Source organism: Trachinotus anak, unplaced genomic scaffold (assembly GCF_046630095.1).
Source record: "Trachinotus anak isolate AG129_WGS33_773 ecotype Australia unplaced genomic scaffold, CSIRO_AGI_Tana_v1 ptg000008l, whole genome shotgun sequence".
NCBI lineage: Eukaryota > Metazoa > Chordata > Actinopteri > Carangiformes > Carangidae > Trachinotus > Trachinotus anak.
Window position 1 is genome coordinate 435,276 of NW_027273859.1, and position 19,340 is coordinate 454,615.

A 19,340-nucleotide genomic window follows, 5' to 3' on the forward strand; every position below is an offset into this window, starting at 1 on the left:
CCTAACCTTAACCATCACAACTGAGTGCCTAACCCTAACCCTGACCCTAACCTTAACCTAAACCTAATTCTAACCTCAACTCTAAAACCAAGTCTTAACCCTCAAAATGTGATTCGGAGGTGTTTCAAAAAGTGAGGATCGGCCAAAATGTCCTCACTTTCCCAAAATGTCCTCACTCTGTTAGTAAAATACTTTTTTTGGTCCTTACTATGTAGCAAGTACAAGTACACACATACACACACACACATACAGATAAATTAAAGGAAAAACTTGAATAAATGAGTAGAACACATCATCAATGCAGATGCAGACAACATGGTACAATTAACATCCCATCATGCTCTGCAGCTTGTATGAAATGCTGAGCAGGCCAAGAGGGAAAACACCTACATGACAATGAAAGAGGGTTCATTTACATCTATGGGAAGGACATCATTAAAACTTTGGTAAACTTAAGTCGGATGTAAGATTAATTATTTGAAGCACAAACTGTGGTTTGAGAAAGTGGAAATTGTGTTTTGTAAACAATATGGTAAAATTTTGTGCCATCAGTTGAAGACGCAGATGGTGACTTCTGACTTATTGATTTGTGGCATAAGCAGTGCTCCATACAAAAGGTACCATACAGTATATATGAGGTAGTTAGTCCACTTAGTGAGTACCAGGCAGGTCTGGCAGGGCTAGACTAGGGAGATTTTCTCAGAGGCAGTGAAAACAGCAACAGTGTGTGCACCTCCGGTTGAGACAGGAGAAATGACATGGTGGCTCTGTATAGGACACAGGTGATCACCAAATACTATATAAATCTAAGAGGACACAAACTAGGAGGCCTGTTTGGAGAGTTCATGAAATTGAATTTTGTTTAACTGTGTTGCAGCCTGTGAGACCAGACTGGATGTTGCAAAATGCTTCTGTGGACATTGAACTACTGAATATTAAGCATAGAAATAAGACATTCGAGGAACATTACAGATATCAGCACAGGAATTACAGTGACCATATACTGTACACCCTTTTACAGATGGGTCTAATGATCCACTAACAGAGGCCACAGGAGCAGCAGTGATTCCCACTCACCAGACTGGAGTCAGTGGGAGACCTTCAGATTATTTGAGTGTAAATGCTGTTGAGTTATTTGCAGTTCTGTTAGTGTCAGAGTGGGCGGATGAAGTGATAGCAAGTAAAACACTCATTTGTAGTAACTCAGTCACAGCACTGTCATGCATTAAAACAGGATCAGCCAGAAATCACCAAGACCTAGTATATGACCTGTCTACAAATTCAAGGTCAGCCAGTTTCAGGTGGACACCAGCACACTGAGGAATCCTGGGAAATGAGAAAGCAGACAAGTTAACGAAAGAGGTGATAAGAAGAGACTATGTCGAAATTAACATTAAACTTTCACAATCAGCATCATTTGGAGGGAGGGAAACAGCGGCAACTTCAACAGTCCACTAATCCCCCCCCCCACCGCCGTCAAGAATGGGACAGTGCATTAACTGAGACAGGTATTTGCATGTTAACGAGCGAAATTGTGCCGTCCGAGGCCGAAGAAGGCGTAGAAGAATTTTAACGATGAAATCAACCTGTCGTCTGAACACTAAATATCTAAGCCGTTATTTGCACAGACCGTAGCAGTATCCGGGCCTGTACCGGATCCCCACTGCCCAGCTGTGGCGTCACCTGGAAGTAGTCACGCTGGGCGGGATGACCGGAACAACAAGATGGTGGAGAATGAGGAGTTTCGGGTAGGCGAAGAGAAAAACACTGATTGTGACTTACTTTTGTGAACACTGCAGCGTGTACCGATGACTTGCAACGAATAGACTAGTCGGGATATGGTGTCCTGAGATGATGGGCTGAGGACAGAGCACTGGTCGACAGAAAGGAGCTTTTTCACAGCAGATCGTTTACGTTTCGGTAGTTAGCCTTAATGCTAACAGTTAGGTTAGCCAGTCGCCTATAGACTCCTTGTTATGAGCTCGCTACAACCAGCTAAGACTATATTGAACCTCAGCCAGTTACGCTGTCATTGTCTGAATACGTTGACATTTACAGTTGAAATGTGACTCATGAATAATAACGACCTCTGTGGGAAACCGATCTCAAGCAGCGAATAACAAGACACCCAGCTAGCCAAAAGTTAATGTCATAAACATGACAGCTATACATTTAAAAGACATCGGTTTAACATCTTACTGACTGAGCTGCATTGGTATGTCTAAACAGTATGTTTTTAATGTAATCACAAAGCTAAGTGAGTTGTAACTGTTACTTAGAGAGGTCATTATTCGCTTGGTTGATATAAGGTTAGTAACATTAAAGCTGATTAAAGGACGCGGGAACCTCCAACTGGAGACCAGATAAATTCAGTGTTTTGGGTTTGAACAACATTTCCGTGCTTGGTTAACTTACTTGTCACACAGCTGCACTCTGTCTAAAGTATTCACTGTTTGTGGAAGCTTGTAACCCAGATTCTGATTTATGTACAGCTACACAAGTGAATGGTGTTTCAGACAGTAGGGACGAGGTGGCCACCGTCACAAACACTGGCTGTCTCCTTGTGTACTACAGGACTAACATCTGATCACAGGACTGTAGCAGTGCTAAGGACTGGCACAAATTGAGACATACAATTTATAGATTTCCACTCAAAACATGTAACAAACAAGTTGTACTCTAAGCAGCCTTAGTTCAGGTTGAATCAAAGGTCAGGTTGATGACTTAAGCTGTTCAGTGCATTCAGAAAGTGTTCAGACGCTGTCAACTTTTTTCACATTTTGTTATGTTGCAGCATTATGCTGAAATTGTTTAAATATATTTTTCCTTCATTAGTTTACACTCAATACCCTCTGCCAAAGCAGAGAATTTTAGATTTTATTTTGCAAATTTATTGTTCATGTTGCACTACATTAATCTACACAGTGGTGTTTGTGTAGCTCACTGATAGCAGCTAAAGCTGACCATCATAAATGAATAAAACATCCAGTGTAACATTGGCTAACCAACGTTATTAACATGATATGTGTACATATAATAGTGGTTAACATGGGATTAGCCCGAGCACATCAGCTGAAGAAAGGCTCGACTGTATCACCATCATTACCCCAGCATCATACACTCCCTTAACCTGATGTTTACACCATGAGGTCACGTTTTCTCTGTTGAGAGCAGTAACTGTGGTGAACATCTCTGTTAGCAGGAGTCAGTCCTGTAACACAGACTTCAGCCTGTTGACTGGTGAAACAGCCGCGTGGCCCGACATCAAAACCAGTATGAATCTCCAGCAGCCAGCCCCCCTCATCCCCCCCGTCCACCCTGATGTGCAGATGAAGCCCCTGCCCTTCTACGATGTTCTGGACGTCTTGATCAAACCTTCAAGTCTCGGTCTGTGTCCTTTTCTTTCTCTTCTGGTTTACACTCATTTAACTGTAGTTTCTTCCGTCATGGTTTGGGCTGGGTATCATTGCAGCTATGATCTACTATAACAATGAACGTCATGTTCTCCAACACAGTACTTCCCTGTGTATAAAAACATATTTTTTTCTACAGAATCCTTTTAACGTATGACAGTGAAAACCTAATTTCTCAAATGTTCAATGTTGTTAATACAACCAGTCAGGAAATGGCTTCATAATTATCACACATAATGCAGACCTGCCTGAAAACAAAGCAAGTGTCTTTATCATCAAACAACATCTGCATGACAGTCCATGGGAATCTGTCCTGTCTCTGCCATCCATCCCATTACACACAGCCAAGCTTTCAGTAGCTACTCCTGCTGCAGACTCAGTTCTGCTGGTGTTACAGTTCCACAATGAGGGCTGAACCACAGCTGATCTGTCAGCCAATCATAGTTTTATGTTTCTAAGTGTTTTTATCTTCAGTGAAGTAAACCAAGTGTTGAACACAGTCAGCCATTGTGGTGTAGAATCAGTGAAATGAACTTTGTGAGTCCAGTTGGCCTCTACGACTCAGTGAGAATGAAAACCAAGTGTAGAGCTGAACAAAAAATCATATTTTGATTATTTTGACACATATTTTGATATGAGTCACAATTATAGAGTGAATGGTCATTTTTGCATTTCACTTTGTAACTCCCAGTCATCATGTGTGTTTCCAGGAGCGAGCACTGCACAGAGGTACCACCAAGAAAAATATTTTATCTTCGCCTTGACGCCACAGCAGGTTCGAGAAGTCTGCATATCCAGGTAGGACTGATGGTATAGAGCTGGGTTTTCCACAGTCACTGAGGAACACATGACTGTGTGTGATGGAAATGATCAAATGTTGAACCCTGTTTGTTCACAGGGACTTTCTACCAGGAGGAAGGAGGGACTACATGGTTCAGATTCAGCTGAGGTGAGAATCAGTTTTCTGGATCATGAAATTCTGAAAACATGAGATGTTAAAGAAAAAAAAAGGCATTCAACTAAAACAAATTCATTTCAAATCAAAACTGGTTGATGAGTGGTTTCTAGTTGGCTCCTTCATGAATTTGTCGATGTCTCTGTCTATCACAGTTTCACCTCATTTCAGATTAATTTCCAGTTATTCTGTCTTTTCATATTAGTGAAGAGTTTTTTAAATGCATGTTCAGGCTCTGAAATGTTCCTCTTTGTCGTCAGGTTTTGTCTGTCAGAGACAAGTTGCCCTCAGGAGGATAATTACCCCAACAGTCTGTGTATAAAGGTCAATGGGAAACTTTTCCCTCTGCCAGTAAGTGTTTGTTTCACACACCAGTTACATTAAAATCAATCCAGCTTCTGTGTTTTACTGTGAAGACACTAACAAGTGTTTTATTCCTGCAGGGTTATGCACCACCACCAAAAAATGGTGTGGAGCAGAAGAGACCAGGACGACCTCTGAACATCACCTCCCTCGTCCGACTCTCGTCTGCAGTACCCAATCAGATTTCAGTGACGTGGGCGCCTGAGATTGGAAAAGTGAGAACAGAAACCAGCTTTTTGTTTTCCCTTCTCTCTGGACATCATGTGCAGGGTCAGTAACAGGTTGTTGTTTGTTGTTTGTTTCAGACCTACTCCATGTCTGTGTACCTGGTGAGGCAGCTGACATCACCGCTGCTGCTGCAGAGGCTGAGGATGAAGGGCATCAGGAACCCAGACCACTCCAGAGCACTAAGTAACTACAGTCCTCCACCATGACCTCACACCTGACCAGAGCTGTAACCATTAGTCAATAAATGATTAGTTGATCAATAGAAAAATAATCAGCAACTATTTTGATAATTGATTGAGAGATAATGAAAAACATAAACTGGTCACAGCTTCTCCACTGTGAGGATTTGATGCCTATTCTCTCATCCATGACAGAAAAAAACACAACATATGAAGACGACTGTGGGAATGTCAGTTCACATGCACTGTCATAGTAACTTCCTTCTTCCTGTGTGTGTGTGGAGACAGAGCTCTGATGGTGTAGTGAGAGGACAGGCTCTATACTGATTGAGTGAATTTTGCAACCAGTCAGATCACCAGTGGAAACATGTTTATTCAGACTTTCAGGTGTGTTTGTTTATTGGACAGAATATATGGATGTGGGTGAGGACATGTCCACATGTTCTGACATATTTGTCAGGTTCATACCGGCATGTAAAGAGTCAATCAGAAGCCCAGTTATATATAGAAATAGAGACATCTGTCTGCAGAGAGCTGACTGCAGGATCCTCTGTGATCACAGTGTGGTTATCAGTTACTTCCTGTTTGCCTTTGTTGTTGTTGTTCGGTCAAATGAAATGAATGGTGCCTTCTCTCCTGCTGTGTTCCAGTTAAAGAGAAGCTGACTGCTGACCCAGACAGTGAGATCGCTACAACAAGCCTCAGAGTCTCACTCATGTGTCCGGTAAATGAAGCTTCTGTGTCTGATGTTCATGTGGTCATAGAAACATCCACATTATTCTGACTGTGTGAGTCACCGATGATAGAGAGGAGGACTGTGTGGCTGGATCAGATCAGGGGGTGTCACTGTCTGCCACAGTCTGAATAACATAACATATAAAGTCATAAAAACTGGAGACTCCTGACTGTTTTCTGTCCCAAAGTGACTAACTGGTCGTGGTTTAACTTTTATTCACTGTTATCACAAAACTGTTGTGTGTAAATGTCGAAGCTGAAAACAGTGTCTGTCACACCTGTCACTGCCTTTATAGAGCCACAGCAAGTCATAGTGTTCATGTGTCAGAGATAAAAAGTCCTGCAGGCTGTGCCCTCTGTTCATGACATCTTCAGCTGTGTCCCAGTTCAGGGGCCACATCCATCAGGGGGCCCTGGTCTACAAAGGTGTGGTCCTTTGTAGACCAAAACGAGACCGCCTGGTCTAAGGAGGATTTTCACTTTGCATCACCAGCTGTTCCCGCCCATACCATAGCATCTCAAAGCGTGACTCCTGTTGCCTAGCAACCTTGACGACATGTAACTTCTTTCACAGTGACTTGAGGTTTTCAGGTCCTTGGTTTTAACAGTTGTATTTTTAACTGTTGAACTGAGCTGAAACACAACACTGACATTTAACAGTGTGATCCTCAGACTGTCTGTGCTGTTTGATGATCTTGGGATATGCTGGACTATGAAGGATCCACCCATTGGAGCCTTTGTTGTGCAGGTAAAGAAGGACACACCTGAAGGAGCCTTTGAAATGTGACAGAAAAGTTGCACTGCTGTGAAGTAATTGTTCTTAAAATACAGCGTCTGAAGGATGAGATCCTGAACTGAGACAAAGCTTTGGTCTTTAGAACTCAGGTCAGGTGAGATTTTACCTGATGGAGATCTGAGTAAATGTTGTAAATAAAGTGAGTACAGGTGATTGACAGCTGATCAGGAAGTGGCTGATAGAAACCTGCTCTTGGTCCAGCAGTGTGTGGCACAGAGCACCTCTCATCTGCAACAACGCACTGTTCTCACCACCTGGTGTGATGTACTGATGCTGCGTGAGACTCGTAAACAACAGACAGCACTGTTACTGCAGATGTACCACACCTCAGACAGACCAGTGTTCACTGACACACACACCTACGACATTAAATCAGTGAATGAAGATGGTGCTTTGATATAAAGGTTTATAGATCCATTAATGTTCCATTAGTGCACCATCAGCTGCTCACTGTACTGTAGCTCTGCTAGCTTAGCCACCTGAGAAGTATAACACTGGCCACATCAGTGACTGCCTGCTGTATCTATATAATGTTATGACATCAGCTCCAGGTGTTATACAGTACCTGCAGGTGACATACTCTCTTCATGTGAGTGTCTATGATCCAGTGCACCTGTCCACTTGTCCACCTTTCAGACTTCCTGAATGAATGTGTATTTGTATGTGCTGGTGCTCGTGCTGACCTCAGTGTGTTTGGTCCTGCAGCTGGGTAAGATGCGGCTGAGGGTGCCGTGCCGGGCGGTGACCTGCTCTCACCTGCAGTGTTTCGATGCAGCCCTCTACTTGCAGATGAATGAGAAGAAGCCCACCTGGATCTGTCCTGTGTGTGACAAGAAGGCTGCGTATGAGAGCCTCATCATTGATGGGTTCGTTTTTATCATCACTGATCTTTATTGATTTTAGATGTTACCGATTTCCACACTTTAACAGATGGTTTGTTTCTATCCTTCAAGTCTTCCTCCTAAACTCCCATAAATCAACTGATCCATCAGTGATGCAAAAAAACAACTGTAATCAGCTCCTGTTTTTTCAGTGAACATGGTTACAGTCTGTCCTTCCTCAGTTACAGTGATGAATAATACCCAGAGGTTTTTACATTATGGTGTGAGGTTGACCTTTGACCTTTTGGATATAAAATGTCATTACTTCATTTTATCCCTATAGACATTTAGTGACAGAATTAGTGACACAGTACACACCTGCACATCAAGAGGGAAACAGTCTGAAGTAGTTCAGTCTCACTCTGTAAAAATGTCAAATGTAAGAAGTGAGGTTCAGGTATTGATTCCAAATAAAGACCTTACTTACTGACAGGTTAGACTGGTGCCATGTTCTCAGTACTTGTTTTGAAAGTTTAGAACATGTGAAGAGAACCACAATGTTCCATGTGAACCTTCATCCTAACATTTAGGTTAGTTTCTGGCTACAGTGGTTGTAGCTCCACTAATTTAGTTTCATGCGTTTTAACTGGAGACATCTGGAGCTAATCACAGTGTATTTATAACACCAGTCAAACCTGATTGTGTCTTTACTGTGGTATACTGCTGTCTGTAATGACAGCTGGCTGCACAGAGCAGTTTCACCATGTTTGAGTCCAGATGTTTTAAACTCACTGTTGTTACCTCTCCTCTGTCAGTGTCAGTGTCACATCAGCTGTCAGTAATTAAGGTTCAGTTAATGAAAGGCCACGATAAAACAAGTCAAGTTTGTGTCTATTCTCTGCCAAAGATTGTTTATGACGCAAAGAAGCATCACTCTGTAACAACACTCTACAACCACCAGTGTTTTTATAGCCTCCTCTGTTCCAGTCACAAGTAGCTGGTGAGAAAAATCAACATTTAGCTAAATATAAGTAGAATTTCTGACTCAGTGTCAGAGATACCAGATGTTATTATTTATTGGCATTTTAGCCTTTATTTGATAGTGACACAGGAAACAAGGAGAGAGACAGGAGGGTGAGATCAGGCCCCCCCTCCATAAACCAAACTCGTCCGCCACTGGATGTTAAAGGACTGTGATCAGAGTTTAATGACTTATTGACACAGGGATGAACAGGTTTGAGATGTTCCACGTCAGTGTGGTTGTCTGTAGAGGTTCCTCGTCAGAACTGTGGGATCAGGAGCTAGAAACCCACTAACAAACCCAGTCTGCCTGTGTGACCAGTTCCTGTACAGTTCATGTGTGGTGGTTTTGTTCTGTGTCCAGTCTGTTCCTGGAGATCCTGAATGACTGCTCAGACGTGGATGAAATCAAGTTTCAGGAGGATGGAACCTGGTGTCCCATGAGACCAAAGAAGGAGGCAGTCAAGGTCCCGTCTCAGTTGGTTCCTAAAGTGGAGAGTAAGTTCTTGATCCTGATTCCTGGGCAGGGTCTGAATTCATCCTGCTGACACGTTGTGTGCGTGTCTACAGCCTGATGAGCCTGACTCCTCTGAGCCTCAGAGCTCCACCATCAACACACACCGTAGTTAATTCACCACACAGTCCTGCTGCCACTAATATTCACCACAGCACCAAATGTGGATTAATCCACTTTTGAAAATAGTCCCAGACAGATGCACTACCTTTTAAAAATAAAGATGAACGATGTCATCAGTAGAAACCAGTGGACCTGTGTCTGAGAGCTGCAGACGGGGTGGGAGTCAGAGAGGGACAGACTGTTGGCAGTAACACCACCCTTTAACCTTTACCCTTTAACCCTCGTCTCTTTACCTCAGCTCCTTTGCGCCAGCCGTCAGTGGTCCCTCATTCCACTGAGCCCTGCTCCACCAAGAAGGCTGATGTGATAGATCTCACTCTGGAAAGCTCTTCCTCCTCTGATGATGAAGAAGACACAGACCCCCCACTGAAAAAACGCTGTGTTTACATTTCCAAGAGCGAGGAGATGCATGCAAAGGGGTGAGCAGGTTTTGATCTGTGCGCACCACTGTTGTTCCTAAATCTGATATGATTCAGTCTGATTCAGTCTGATCAATTCAATCTGACATGGAGCACACACTGTAATAAGAGCTGTTTAATGTGGTGCAGTAGCCAGACTCTGCTGTGTCCCCTCTCAGAGTGTTGACCTACCAGCCCACTGTGCGCATGCCAAACATCCAGTCCCTGGACCCATCGTATCTGACCTCTACGCTGGCAGACTATGCAGTCCCCTTCCATCCCTCCACCCTGGCCTCCATCCCCACAGACATGCAGAGTGAGTGAGCTGCACAGGAAGACTGAGTTTGTCACTGACACATGTAAAACTGGTAACAGTTTTTGTTCTCTCTCAACTACAGGTCTGGATTTGTTTTCCTTGATTCAAGCAGATCCTCAGGTATGTAGTTACATTTAGTTTTTTATCAGTCTGAACCAGGAGTTGAAGCAGCAGCAGGGACAGCCCTGTCTGATCCAGTCCTGTTTCATTTAGTCTTTATCATGTGCATCTGAAAAGACTGATGAGTAGCTCAAACTCAGAGGTTCAGTAAAGAACTTCTGTTGACAGACTGGAGAAAATAATCTGAGCAGCAGCAGTACAACATTTCCTTGTAGTTAGTAGAAGTTTGATGATAGTTGCAGATTAAGTTTTTAATTGAATGTATTAATACAGAGTTTATGACCTAGAAAAATGTTTTTAGTCTAAGTCCACACTGATAAATTTTGATTTTAAACCAGAACGGTCTCCATTCAGACGAGTGTTTTAGCTCTGAACTTGAAAACATATGTCACATGACCTCTGAAGGCTGAACAGCAAAGACAGTTGTAGAGTTAAAATCCAGAACTGAACTGAACAACAGCTGCTGCAAAAACAACAAGGTCAGTAACACTTTAATTCATTATCCATGTTGTTTCACCGCTGGTAGTCCAGGCTGATGAGAGCCAATCAGGAGCCACCGTGGGCGACTACGTCATAGTTTCCAGAGGTCTCTGTTTGTGTCCGTCCAGACTACAACACAACTCTGGAGTTTTAGACTAAAACGGGTCCAGTTTCTGAAAGTCTCTGTTTTAGAGGCTGAACACTCTGGAGGAGAGTGGACAGAGGAGGAAACAGAGAAGCTTGCTCGTTGTGGGAACTGTTGGGTTTTTCTCTGTAACAAAGTAAGGTCTTGACCTTAGCCTGTAAAGTGCCTTGAGATAATGTATATTATGATTTGGCGCTATACAAATAAAATTGAATTGAATTGAAAGAAGACATGAGTTTAAAACTAAAATGTAGAAGAAGAAATTAGTTTAAAACTGAAACGTAGCATTAATGAATTCGTAGACCAGACTTTGTGCACTCTTTGTGTTGACGGCAGAGCAACAGGTAACTAAGCCTGATAGCTGGTTTAGCTTGTCGATGGTGGTGAGACAGATCAGTTCACTCTCACTTCCTGTGGGATTAAATATTTGAGTAGAATCGGCCTCCAGCTGATCAAAACAGAAAATGAAGACTGTGATGTTGAGTAAGAAGAGTTCCCAAACACTGGGAGAGTTACAGTTCAGAGATGACGTTGATCATGATCACCATGTTTTTTCCACGCAGCACTACCGGCCTCAGATGTTCCTGGACAACCTGACCAGCAGCATGCAGAGCGCAGCCGCAGCCAGCACCAGCTCTGCCCTGGTCTCCTCCAGCAGCCATTACGACACCAATTCCCATGCCACCAGCTCCATCCATGAAACCCGGGTCATCACAGGAGGAGGGGGGGGCTCCGGAGGGGGGACGGACAGTGGCATATCAGACATCATTTCACTAGACTGAGCCGCGCCTCTCTGGACCTTTTCAGGCCTGGTTTTTGTGGCCTTTTTAGTCCAGACTACATGTACATGACGAGTTTTACATGGAAGCATCAAACTGGTATAAATGACCTGGACAAGTGTGTTTCTTTTGGCCCCTGGGTTTCATCCCGTGGCAGGAAACTGAATTATCATGAAGACAGTTTCCCAGACGTGTCAGTGAAGTTCTGAAGTCTTCAGTTTGTCCATCACTCCTCTGGTTTAGTCTGTGTGTCTTCACCCGTCACCCTCTGACGTCATCTCCGTGTGGCAGTGTGTCGGGCAGCGAGCGTTCCCTCAGTGGATCAGTGGACTCTCACATCACACAGAGTCACCAGAGTCTGTGTTCATGTCACAAATGTTGCCTTAACCAGGAGTTTCTTTGTGTTTCATGATACAGTTTCACACAGCTGGTCTTCTGATAATAACTCATCCTAAGCCCTGCAGAGGTCAGAGGTCAGTGTTGGAAACATGTACGACACTGACCTCTTCATTTATACCAGTTTGTTTGCTCACACACATCAGTGTGTTCAGGCCTGGACGACCTGACCTGTGAGCTCATCAGGACCTCGGACTCACAGCATCCGTGCATGTGAGGGAGGACCCCCCCCCCACCCCCCACCCCACCCCACTGTGGACTGATGAACAGACTGTTGACTATGAGGGTGTCTGACCCTCTCACTCACCGAGGGCAGGGCTGTCTCTGTCTGTGTTACTGTCTCTTCTTCGGTTTTGCCTTTTATTCACACTGATGGAACATGGAGGGCAGGTCAGTGATCACGCCTTCTGATTGGCTCTCACAGATGTCACTCAGAACTTGTTAGCAGGTAGCTCTTCTGTCACACCAGTGTAAAGCTTGTTCCTTTGTTCCACTGTAACTGAGTTAGAGCAATAATAGGTTCACTAGTGTTGGTTAAATAATGTTGTAAGTGTAGTTCAGATCCTGGTCCACACCATGTTGCCTCCACATCACAAATCATCTTTGATTGACTCACCTGCCTCCTCAGTCACATGTTCAGTCAGGATGTGGTTAGCCTAGCTTAGGATAAAGACTGGAAGCGGAGGGAAACAGCCAGCCTGACTCTGTCCAGAGCTCATAGTCCCATTTCAGAACCTGTTCAAACCAGTTCAAACCAGTGGGTTTAGAGGGATCATGTGCTGCCTCAGGCTAACTGTTCCCTCTGCTTTCAGTCTTGATGATAAGCTAAGCTAACCACATCCTGACTCCTTCCTCTCGTTTATTTCCCAAAATGTTGAACTGTTCCTTTAAATTCAGTTCAGTGTAAAGTTCATCATCTTCCTCTGTCATCATGGTGATTCCTCTGACCTCTGCTCTCTCTGGCTCATGCTGTGTGTTGATCATGCTTTGTGAACATTTGTTAACACCATCATCATCATCACTCTTCGCCATTCTTCGTGTTGCAGCTACTGTGTGGTAACTCAGCCGTCAGGAGCTGGATCTCAGGGACCCCCCCTCCACTGCTCTGAACTCACACGTCTGCTTCATCCAAACATTCTGTTGATATTCACATGTTGGTGAGGCTCAGTCCAACTAGAGACAAAGAGAAGCTGTAGTTATGAGGATTTTTTACCACAGGTTTAGTCTGAGCATTAAAACCCAGACTCTGACCGTCCTCAGTAGAACTACAGTAGAACCTAATGATGAACTCTGTCACTGTTGGTTGTTTTGGGCTGAAGACAAGAATCTGACAGAGACATGTCTCAAAATCTGGACAAATAAAACCAAAGTGTCAGCACGAAGACGTGTGGGTGGTGCTGGGTGTAAAAACCATCACGTCTCCTCCATGAGAGCAGAGTGTCTGCAGGAGGTCGGTGCTCTGTGACGTTAGCTCCGACCCTCTCCACCTGCAGGCAGATGTTGGTGATGTGGATGGGTGGGGTCACGTGCCATTGTTTGTTTTTTTTACTCCTCATACTTTGTAAACAGGATCCAGATGTTTCTGTGACTCATGTTCATTAGAAACAGCTCAGCACAGACTCATCTGTGAACAGAAGCAGTTTGACTTGTGTAACCATGTGGGGGTGTTTTTATCATTAAAAGTTTCTTTTTTTATTCAGTTCAACTCTGTTGCTCTTCAAGTCGTACAAGTGTTTGTTCTTTACTGGAAGCGATGGCGGGCCAGTGTCTGTGTGATGTCAGGTGATGTGTTCAGGGGTCTGTGGAAATGAGACGCAGGCCACTCGTTTCCACTTTCAATGACGTGATTGAGTCATCACATGATCAATCACATGTAAAGAAACAGCCAATCACACACAAGCATTTAACCTCCATTCTTTCGCTTTTGTACTGTTTCTCTGTGATCTCTTATTCTAAAAAACCACATGGTTTGAATTGTTCAGTACATTTTATTGGTGTGAAATCTCCAGTGTATTTGTAATATTAATGAATACATAGAGAAGAAAACTGAAAAATGGCTGAAATGGAAAAAAAAACTGGACCTTCAGGTTGATGAAGATGATGAGGAGTGAAGAAGAGTTTGTGATGAATCTGAACCAATGATGATGAAGCTGTTTTATAAGGTAAATATCAGAGTATAAAGTTTAAATGTCAGTCTGATGAGACACTAAGACAGACAGTAAAGAAACATGATGTGGGGCCTCTGTCAGGGGCCCACAGTTGAGTTTGGCTGCTCCATATGCTCAGACAGTTCAGTTCCTCTGCTCGTCCACAGAGGGGCGGTACAACCTCAGTCAGAGACTCAGACTGCAGCTCAACACCTGATGAAACAAACATCAAACATTATATTAAATATGAAATGTGAAGCAGTGAAATTTAATTTAGTCCAAAATTAAAACAATCATCTAACATCTGATCAGCTGAGACTGTTGAACAATGATTGACAGCTGTCTCCTTCACTCTGACATGAACTGACACACTTGATTGGATGAGCACAAAAGTCACACATTTGCACTGGACCGACAGGAAAATCTGGGTGGGGGACGTCATGTGACCATAATGTGTGGAGTGTTGCTCATTTGACAGGTGATCAGAGGGTCATATATGGGGGGACACTCCTCTTCATCACTGCAATGCAGAATAACATGAACAGACTCTGTGAGCAGAATTGGAAATAAAAACTAAACCTGTGATGATCAGAACAATGATCCCCACACTGATGAATATCTCCCATGATGCAACATTTCTGTCAGACATGAACTCCTCCTCTGTTTTGGCAGCAGAAACAACATCACATGAATCTGAACTTTTTTATGTTCATAACATTGAAGACATAATGATAAAAATAATCACCTCAGCCTCACCGGGAAATGATTTCTGCTTGCTCTGGTTCAGTCACGTTATCTCAATATTTTTCACCTGGTGGAGAATCACTTCCTGTTTTCACTATACCAGGCATCACTGTTTCATCTCACTTAATATTAAGTTTAAACCAGAGTTAACTGAGCCAGTTAATGAACATCCAGCTCAGTGAAGGAAGTCAGTCGAGGTTGAAGTTCCCCCAATGACTCATACTTATTTAGATATATATTTCTTTAAGATAAGATGAGATCAGTCATGTAATAGTGTTGCAGTGTTAAAGCAGCAAAGTGGACAGTACATAAAGGAATGCAAAATAAAAATATCAAATACCAAAAATGATAAAAGATAAATAATACAGTACAGCAATATAGTATGTACAGATAGAAATATGTTAAAATGTCACAGAAATAGCAGATTGCACAGTTGGTGTGTGTTAATTATTGCACATGGTCAGTTGTCAGTGTTTGGTGTGTGTGGTGTGTGTGGTCTACTGAGCACAGTGTTTGTTCTACAGCAGCAGGAAGGAAAGAGCCTTGGTATCTGTCCTTCACACACCGCAGTCATTTTACTGTACATCTCATTTGTGAAGCAGGTTGATGAGTTTGGGGAAGTGATGTCATCATATGAACAGACGTATCTGACCGAGCTGCACTGATTCCAGGTTGTGTCACTTCCATCTTGTTGCAACAACTGAGTTTGCAAGATCTGGTCAGTCTCTCGAAACAGCCTGGAGTTAGGAAACTCATTACAGTGTCTCTGCTCTGACTGTTACCAAAGGTCTGTTACTGCAACAGACTGCAACAACTGGACATCAAACAAGTGGGAACAACAATAAAAGATTCATGAACAACCAACAACCTGTTTCCTCTAGGACACATCAATCCTGGGAACAAGATGCTCTGCAAACTGTTGCAGCCGAAATGATCTGGAAACTGAAGCAGAGCTGGAAACACATCAATCTCCACCCACCGCTGAACACAGTGAGATGTGGTTGAAAGCTCTGGAAAAACTGAGTGGAAGAAGTATCCCTGATGTTGTAAATATTCTTTTCTATATTTGCAAATTTTGTAACTAATTAAAGGTCCATGTTTTATCAGAAGTGTTGATCTTCATCAGAAGCTATATTTGTGGTTTTAAGAACAATAGTTTTACATCTCCTCTCTCAGGCTTCTCTCTGGAGCTCTAGTAATAACAAGGTCAGTCAACCAATCAGAAGAGAGGCTCTGATCCTCTCCTCTGATTGGCTGACTGTTTTCTGAGTGATCTATAAAAATAAAACAAATTTCAGGTAAACACTCAGAGAAACCAAATCCTGAAAGGTTGGATGGTGGGTCCAGCTGGGTGGGGCTTGGGGCGTGGCTGAGGGTGGTGACTGCTTTGCTGTGACATCACAATGTTCCAGAAATCCTCCCAGCTCGTTTTAAGGCTCAGTTTCTGAATACAGGCTGTGTGCATTTCTCTGTGGACTGAGGCTTTGATACTTTCACAGTATTAATATAGAACCTAGACCTGCTTTATAATCAAAACACATGGACATCTGCCTTTAGACTGTGTGGACCTTTAACTTGTTTTGACCTCAAATTCCTCTTGAGGCTCCAGAAAGACTTTGTTCATCACCAAAACCTGTTGTTTGAAGAAAATAATCAATAACTCAGAGCCTTTCACCTCAATCTGAAACAATTTTCCCGAAATCACTGTAAAATCCCCACAACAGTTTTTAATCTTTGGTCAGGGGCCCAATAAATCATTGTTCCCTCAACATGTCAGGTCAGGTGACAGCAAGGAGCAGGCGGGTGATGGCAGGGTGGGAAATGTGGGGAGAGCAGAGGCAAAATGGGGGAAAAGTCAACTTGGGAAATCAGACATGGAGTCAGTGAAAGCTGAGGTGAGGTTAAGGTCAGTGCCCTCCCCAGGTGTTTGTTCACTGCCTGACAAACAGCAGCCACTGAAAACAAGACTGTTAAAAACCCTGAAAGAATTTGCCTTCATATGATGTGATTACTGTCATCGCTGGAGAAATGAGCTGCAGGCCCCAGTTGACCCCTGCATTTTTTTTTACAACACCTCCATTTTTCCAGTTGTTACTTAAATGTTTGTAGTTTAATAGAGAGTATATCATGATATTGATTTTGACAGGTCCCCCTGTCCAATCATAAGGTCCCACATCATCAGCTAAGTCCCTATCCTTTCACCCAATCAGACAGCAGTATTTTACTCTAATCATCATGGTATAAAGAATTATGGAACTAAAGAATCACCCATTTTGTGTTTTTAAATGTATAAGAATATAAAAAGGTGCAAAAAAACAAAAAAGAAAAAAAGTCAGATATTTCCCATGGAACAGAGTCATGGTATTAAACAATTGTCCCTTTTCTGGTTTTTAAATGTTAGTTAATAATAGATAAGGTATAAAAATAGTCCGTCTCCCATATGATTGAGCCACTGAATTCACTGAAGATGCTTGAGGCTGGCAAAATGAGATCCGATATGGAAAACTTAAACCAATTATTTCATTAGTCTTGTTTTTCTATTAAAAATAAATGCATTTAAATTACAGCATTTATTTATTTTAGAGAAAAAAGTTCAATTGAGAGATTCATCAAGCTCCTATATTTCATTTCCCGGGAGGTAATCTATTCTATTCTTTAAATCAATGTTTATTTTATCATATAATATCTAAAGATTAAACTTTTTAAACCAAGATTTATGTCTTTTATTACAGTTGCTTGGGAGGAGCTGTTAAATGAGAAAACCATTTATAAATTGTAACATACTGTTTGTAACCATTTTTCTTTATAACATGTCCACTTTCACATGTCCATATTGAACAATATGACATTTGTATCTAAAATATGACTAATAATAATTATTATTATTATTGGTGTGAGATTTTTTATAAAACCTTTATTATTGTCATGATTATATGTATGTCCCTATTTATATAAGAAATATATTTTAAATAACATTATATTTTGTAGAAATTGAAAATGATTAATGTGTGCCCCTCAGTTTCCTATACCACCCATCACACTAACTTCTTTTGTCTCTAAATAATGTACCATTGCTTTAACTGACATCACAAAAAGGAAGTCACATCATTTGAATCTTTGCAGCAGCCAAGACCAAAAGTAGGGAAGTTGTAACATTCTTTAATATTGCTTATTTGTTGGTTTTTCATGTTAGTTGAGGTCCGTCAAGCTCAACCCAACCTCCTGTCACGCATCATAGGGAGGGAAAATGTTTTTTTAATTAAAATTTTTACACTGGTAATGCAAAGAAAATTGTGTTTCAAATTGAATCTGTTAGAAACTCCAGCTTCATATTCCTCCTTTCCACAAGGAGGCACCAAGCAGTCCCTCACCCTGTGAATGCGCCTCCTCACACATTATAAATAGAGGTCACGATGAGGACTTCCTCTCTTTGTCTGCAACCATCTAAACCTTGTTGAGTTCTGGTGGGTGTTTGCCATGTATTTTTTGATATATCTTCAATGTAAGTAGTATTTTCTTTCTTCTTTCTTTCTCACTTGGGATTTGAAGTTGATTGATACAATTAAAATAATTTGTTTTATTTGTTAGAAGAGGATAATTAGTATTTGAAATATTATGATTTAAAGGCCAGATTGTTGTGAAATTGTTGGGCAAATATTGCAATGCCTTTTTCCTCTGTCTAGAACCATGGCAAGCATTCCAAAAATCAATACACCGATAAATAATGAATAAACACAATTAATGGAATAAACTACAGATTATTTGTAACCCTTGTTTCCTGGTGGTTTGTGGCTCCAGTTAGAACCCCAAGTATCCAACAGAATCATGTATGCTAGGTCAGAAAACTTGACTGCACACTTAACTGCAGCCATTTTAGGATGAAATTTACCACCCTGTCACTGTTCTGCTTCCCGTTTTAATGTGAAAATTCAATGAATTCTCACTCTCTCTTTTCACTCATTTATAACCTCTTTCACTGACTCACTCACTCACCCACTAATTTATAATCTCTTTCACTCACTCACTGACTCACTATCAAATTTGCTCACTCACTCACTTTATATTTTGAATTAATAAACATTTCTAATGTAAGATGATGGCCAACAGAAACCAGTAGATTATATAGAGAGATAGATGTAAATCAAATGGAGAGACAGTTTGTCCATACCACCACGTCACAGTGAACCACCCCGTCACATCAGTTACCACCCCGTCATAAGGGCATTTTGTTGAAATTCTCTGTAAATGTTGACTAACATTCCTGATGTGTGGATTAATAAAATAAATGTATATTTTAATCAAAAATTTGATATGAAATATAACTTTTTGTATAAACAGAGTCAATTTACATGTCAAATTCCTATTTTGAGATTAAGAACCTAAATATGATAAAAATTGATCAAATTAAATTTTGTTATGGTGTCCAGATAAAGGACATTTTATTACTAGGAAAACATTAGATCTTTAAAAATGTATTCCATGTATTATTAGTCAAATGGTGTACATATTTTCCATGATGGGGTGGTACAAGACTGGCTCCCATGTCTAAAAAAAAAAAAAGAATATTACTTAAATGTGTTTTTCAGAGGATTAGCATATATTTCATGTTGAGGATTCCAAAAATAAAAAGTTTGCTCTTGATGAAAATTCTGAAAATTGCAAAGTGTT

At 41.7% G+C, this 19,340-nt stretch overlaps 1 protein-coding gene across 2 annotated transcripts; it reads left to right on the plus strand.

The window, feature by feature from the left end:
- Positions 1-534: 534 nt before the first annotated feature.
- On the plus strand, positions 535-13,486 carry pias2 (protein inhibitor of activated STAT, 2). Of its 2 annotated transcripts, none has more exons than XM_071481723.1 (14): positions 535-1,748; positions 3,200-3,387; positions 4,124-4,211; positions 4,312-4,362; positions 4,629-4,719; positions 4,812-4,946; positions 5,037-5,142; positions 5,789-5,862; positions 7,375-7,535; positions 8,875-9,008; positions 9,386-9,566; positions 9,725-9,861; positions 9,944-9,981; positions 11,170-13,486. In XM_071481723.1, exons 1-14 carry the CDS (start codon positions 1,708-1,710, stop codon positions 11,386-11,388), a joined length of 1,644 nt encoding a protein of 547 aa, XP_071337824.1. In that variant the 5' UTR covers positions 535-1,707; the 3' UTR covers positions 11,389-13,486. The 2 variants fall into 2 exon arrangements, with proteins under 2 accessions (XP_071337824.1, XP_071337825.1); XM_071481724.1 differs by having other exon boundaries at positions 3,203-3,387.
- Positions 13,487-19,340: the final 5,854 nt, after the last annotated feature.

Excerpts from the sequence above, each read along its gene's own strand:
- pias2 (XM_071481723.1), top strand. The coding sequence starts at position 1,708 with ATGACCGGAACAACAAGATGGTGGAGAATGAGGAGTTTCGG. Across the intron at positions 4,212-4,311 it reads CGAGAAGTCTGCATATCCAG|GGACTTTCTACCAGGAGGAA; the intron begins GTAGGACTGATG and ends GTTTGTTCACAG. Across the intron at positions 7,536-8,874 it reads GAGAGCCTCATCATTGATGG|TCTGTTCCTGGAGATCCTGA; the intron begins GTTCGTTTTTAT and ends TTCTGTGTCCAG.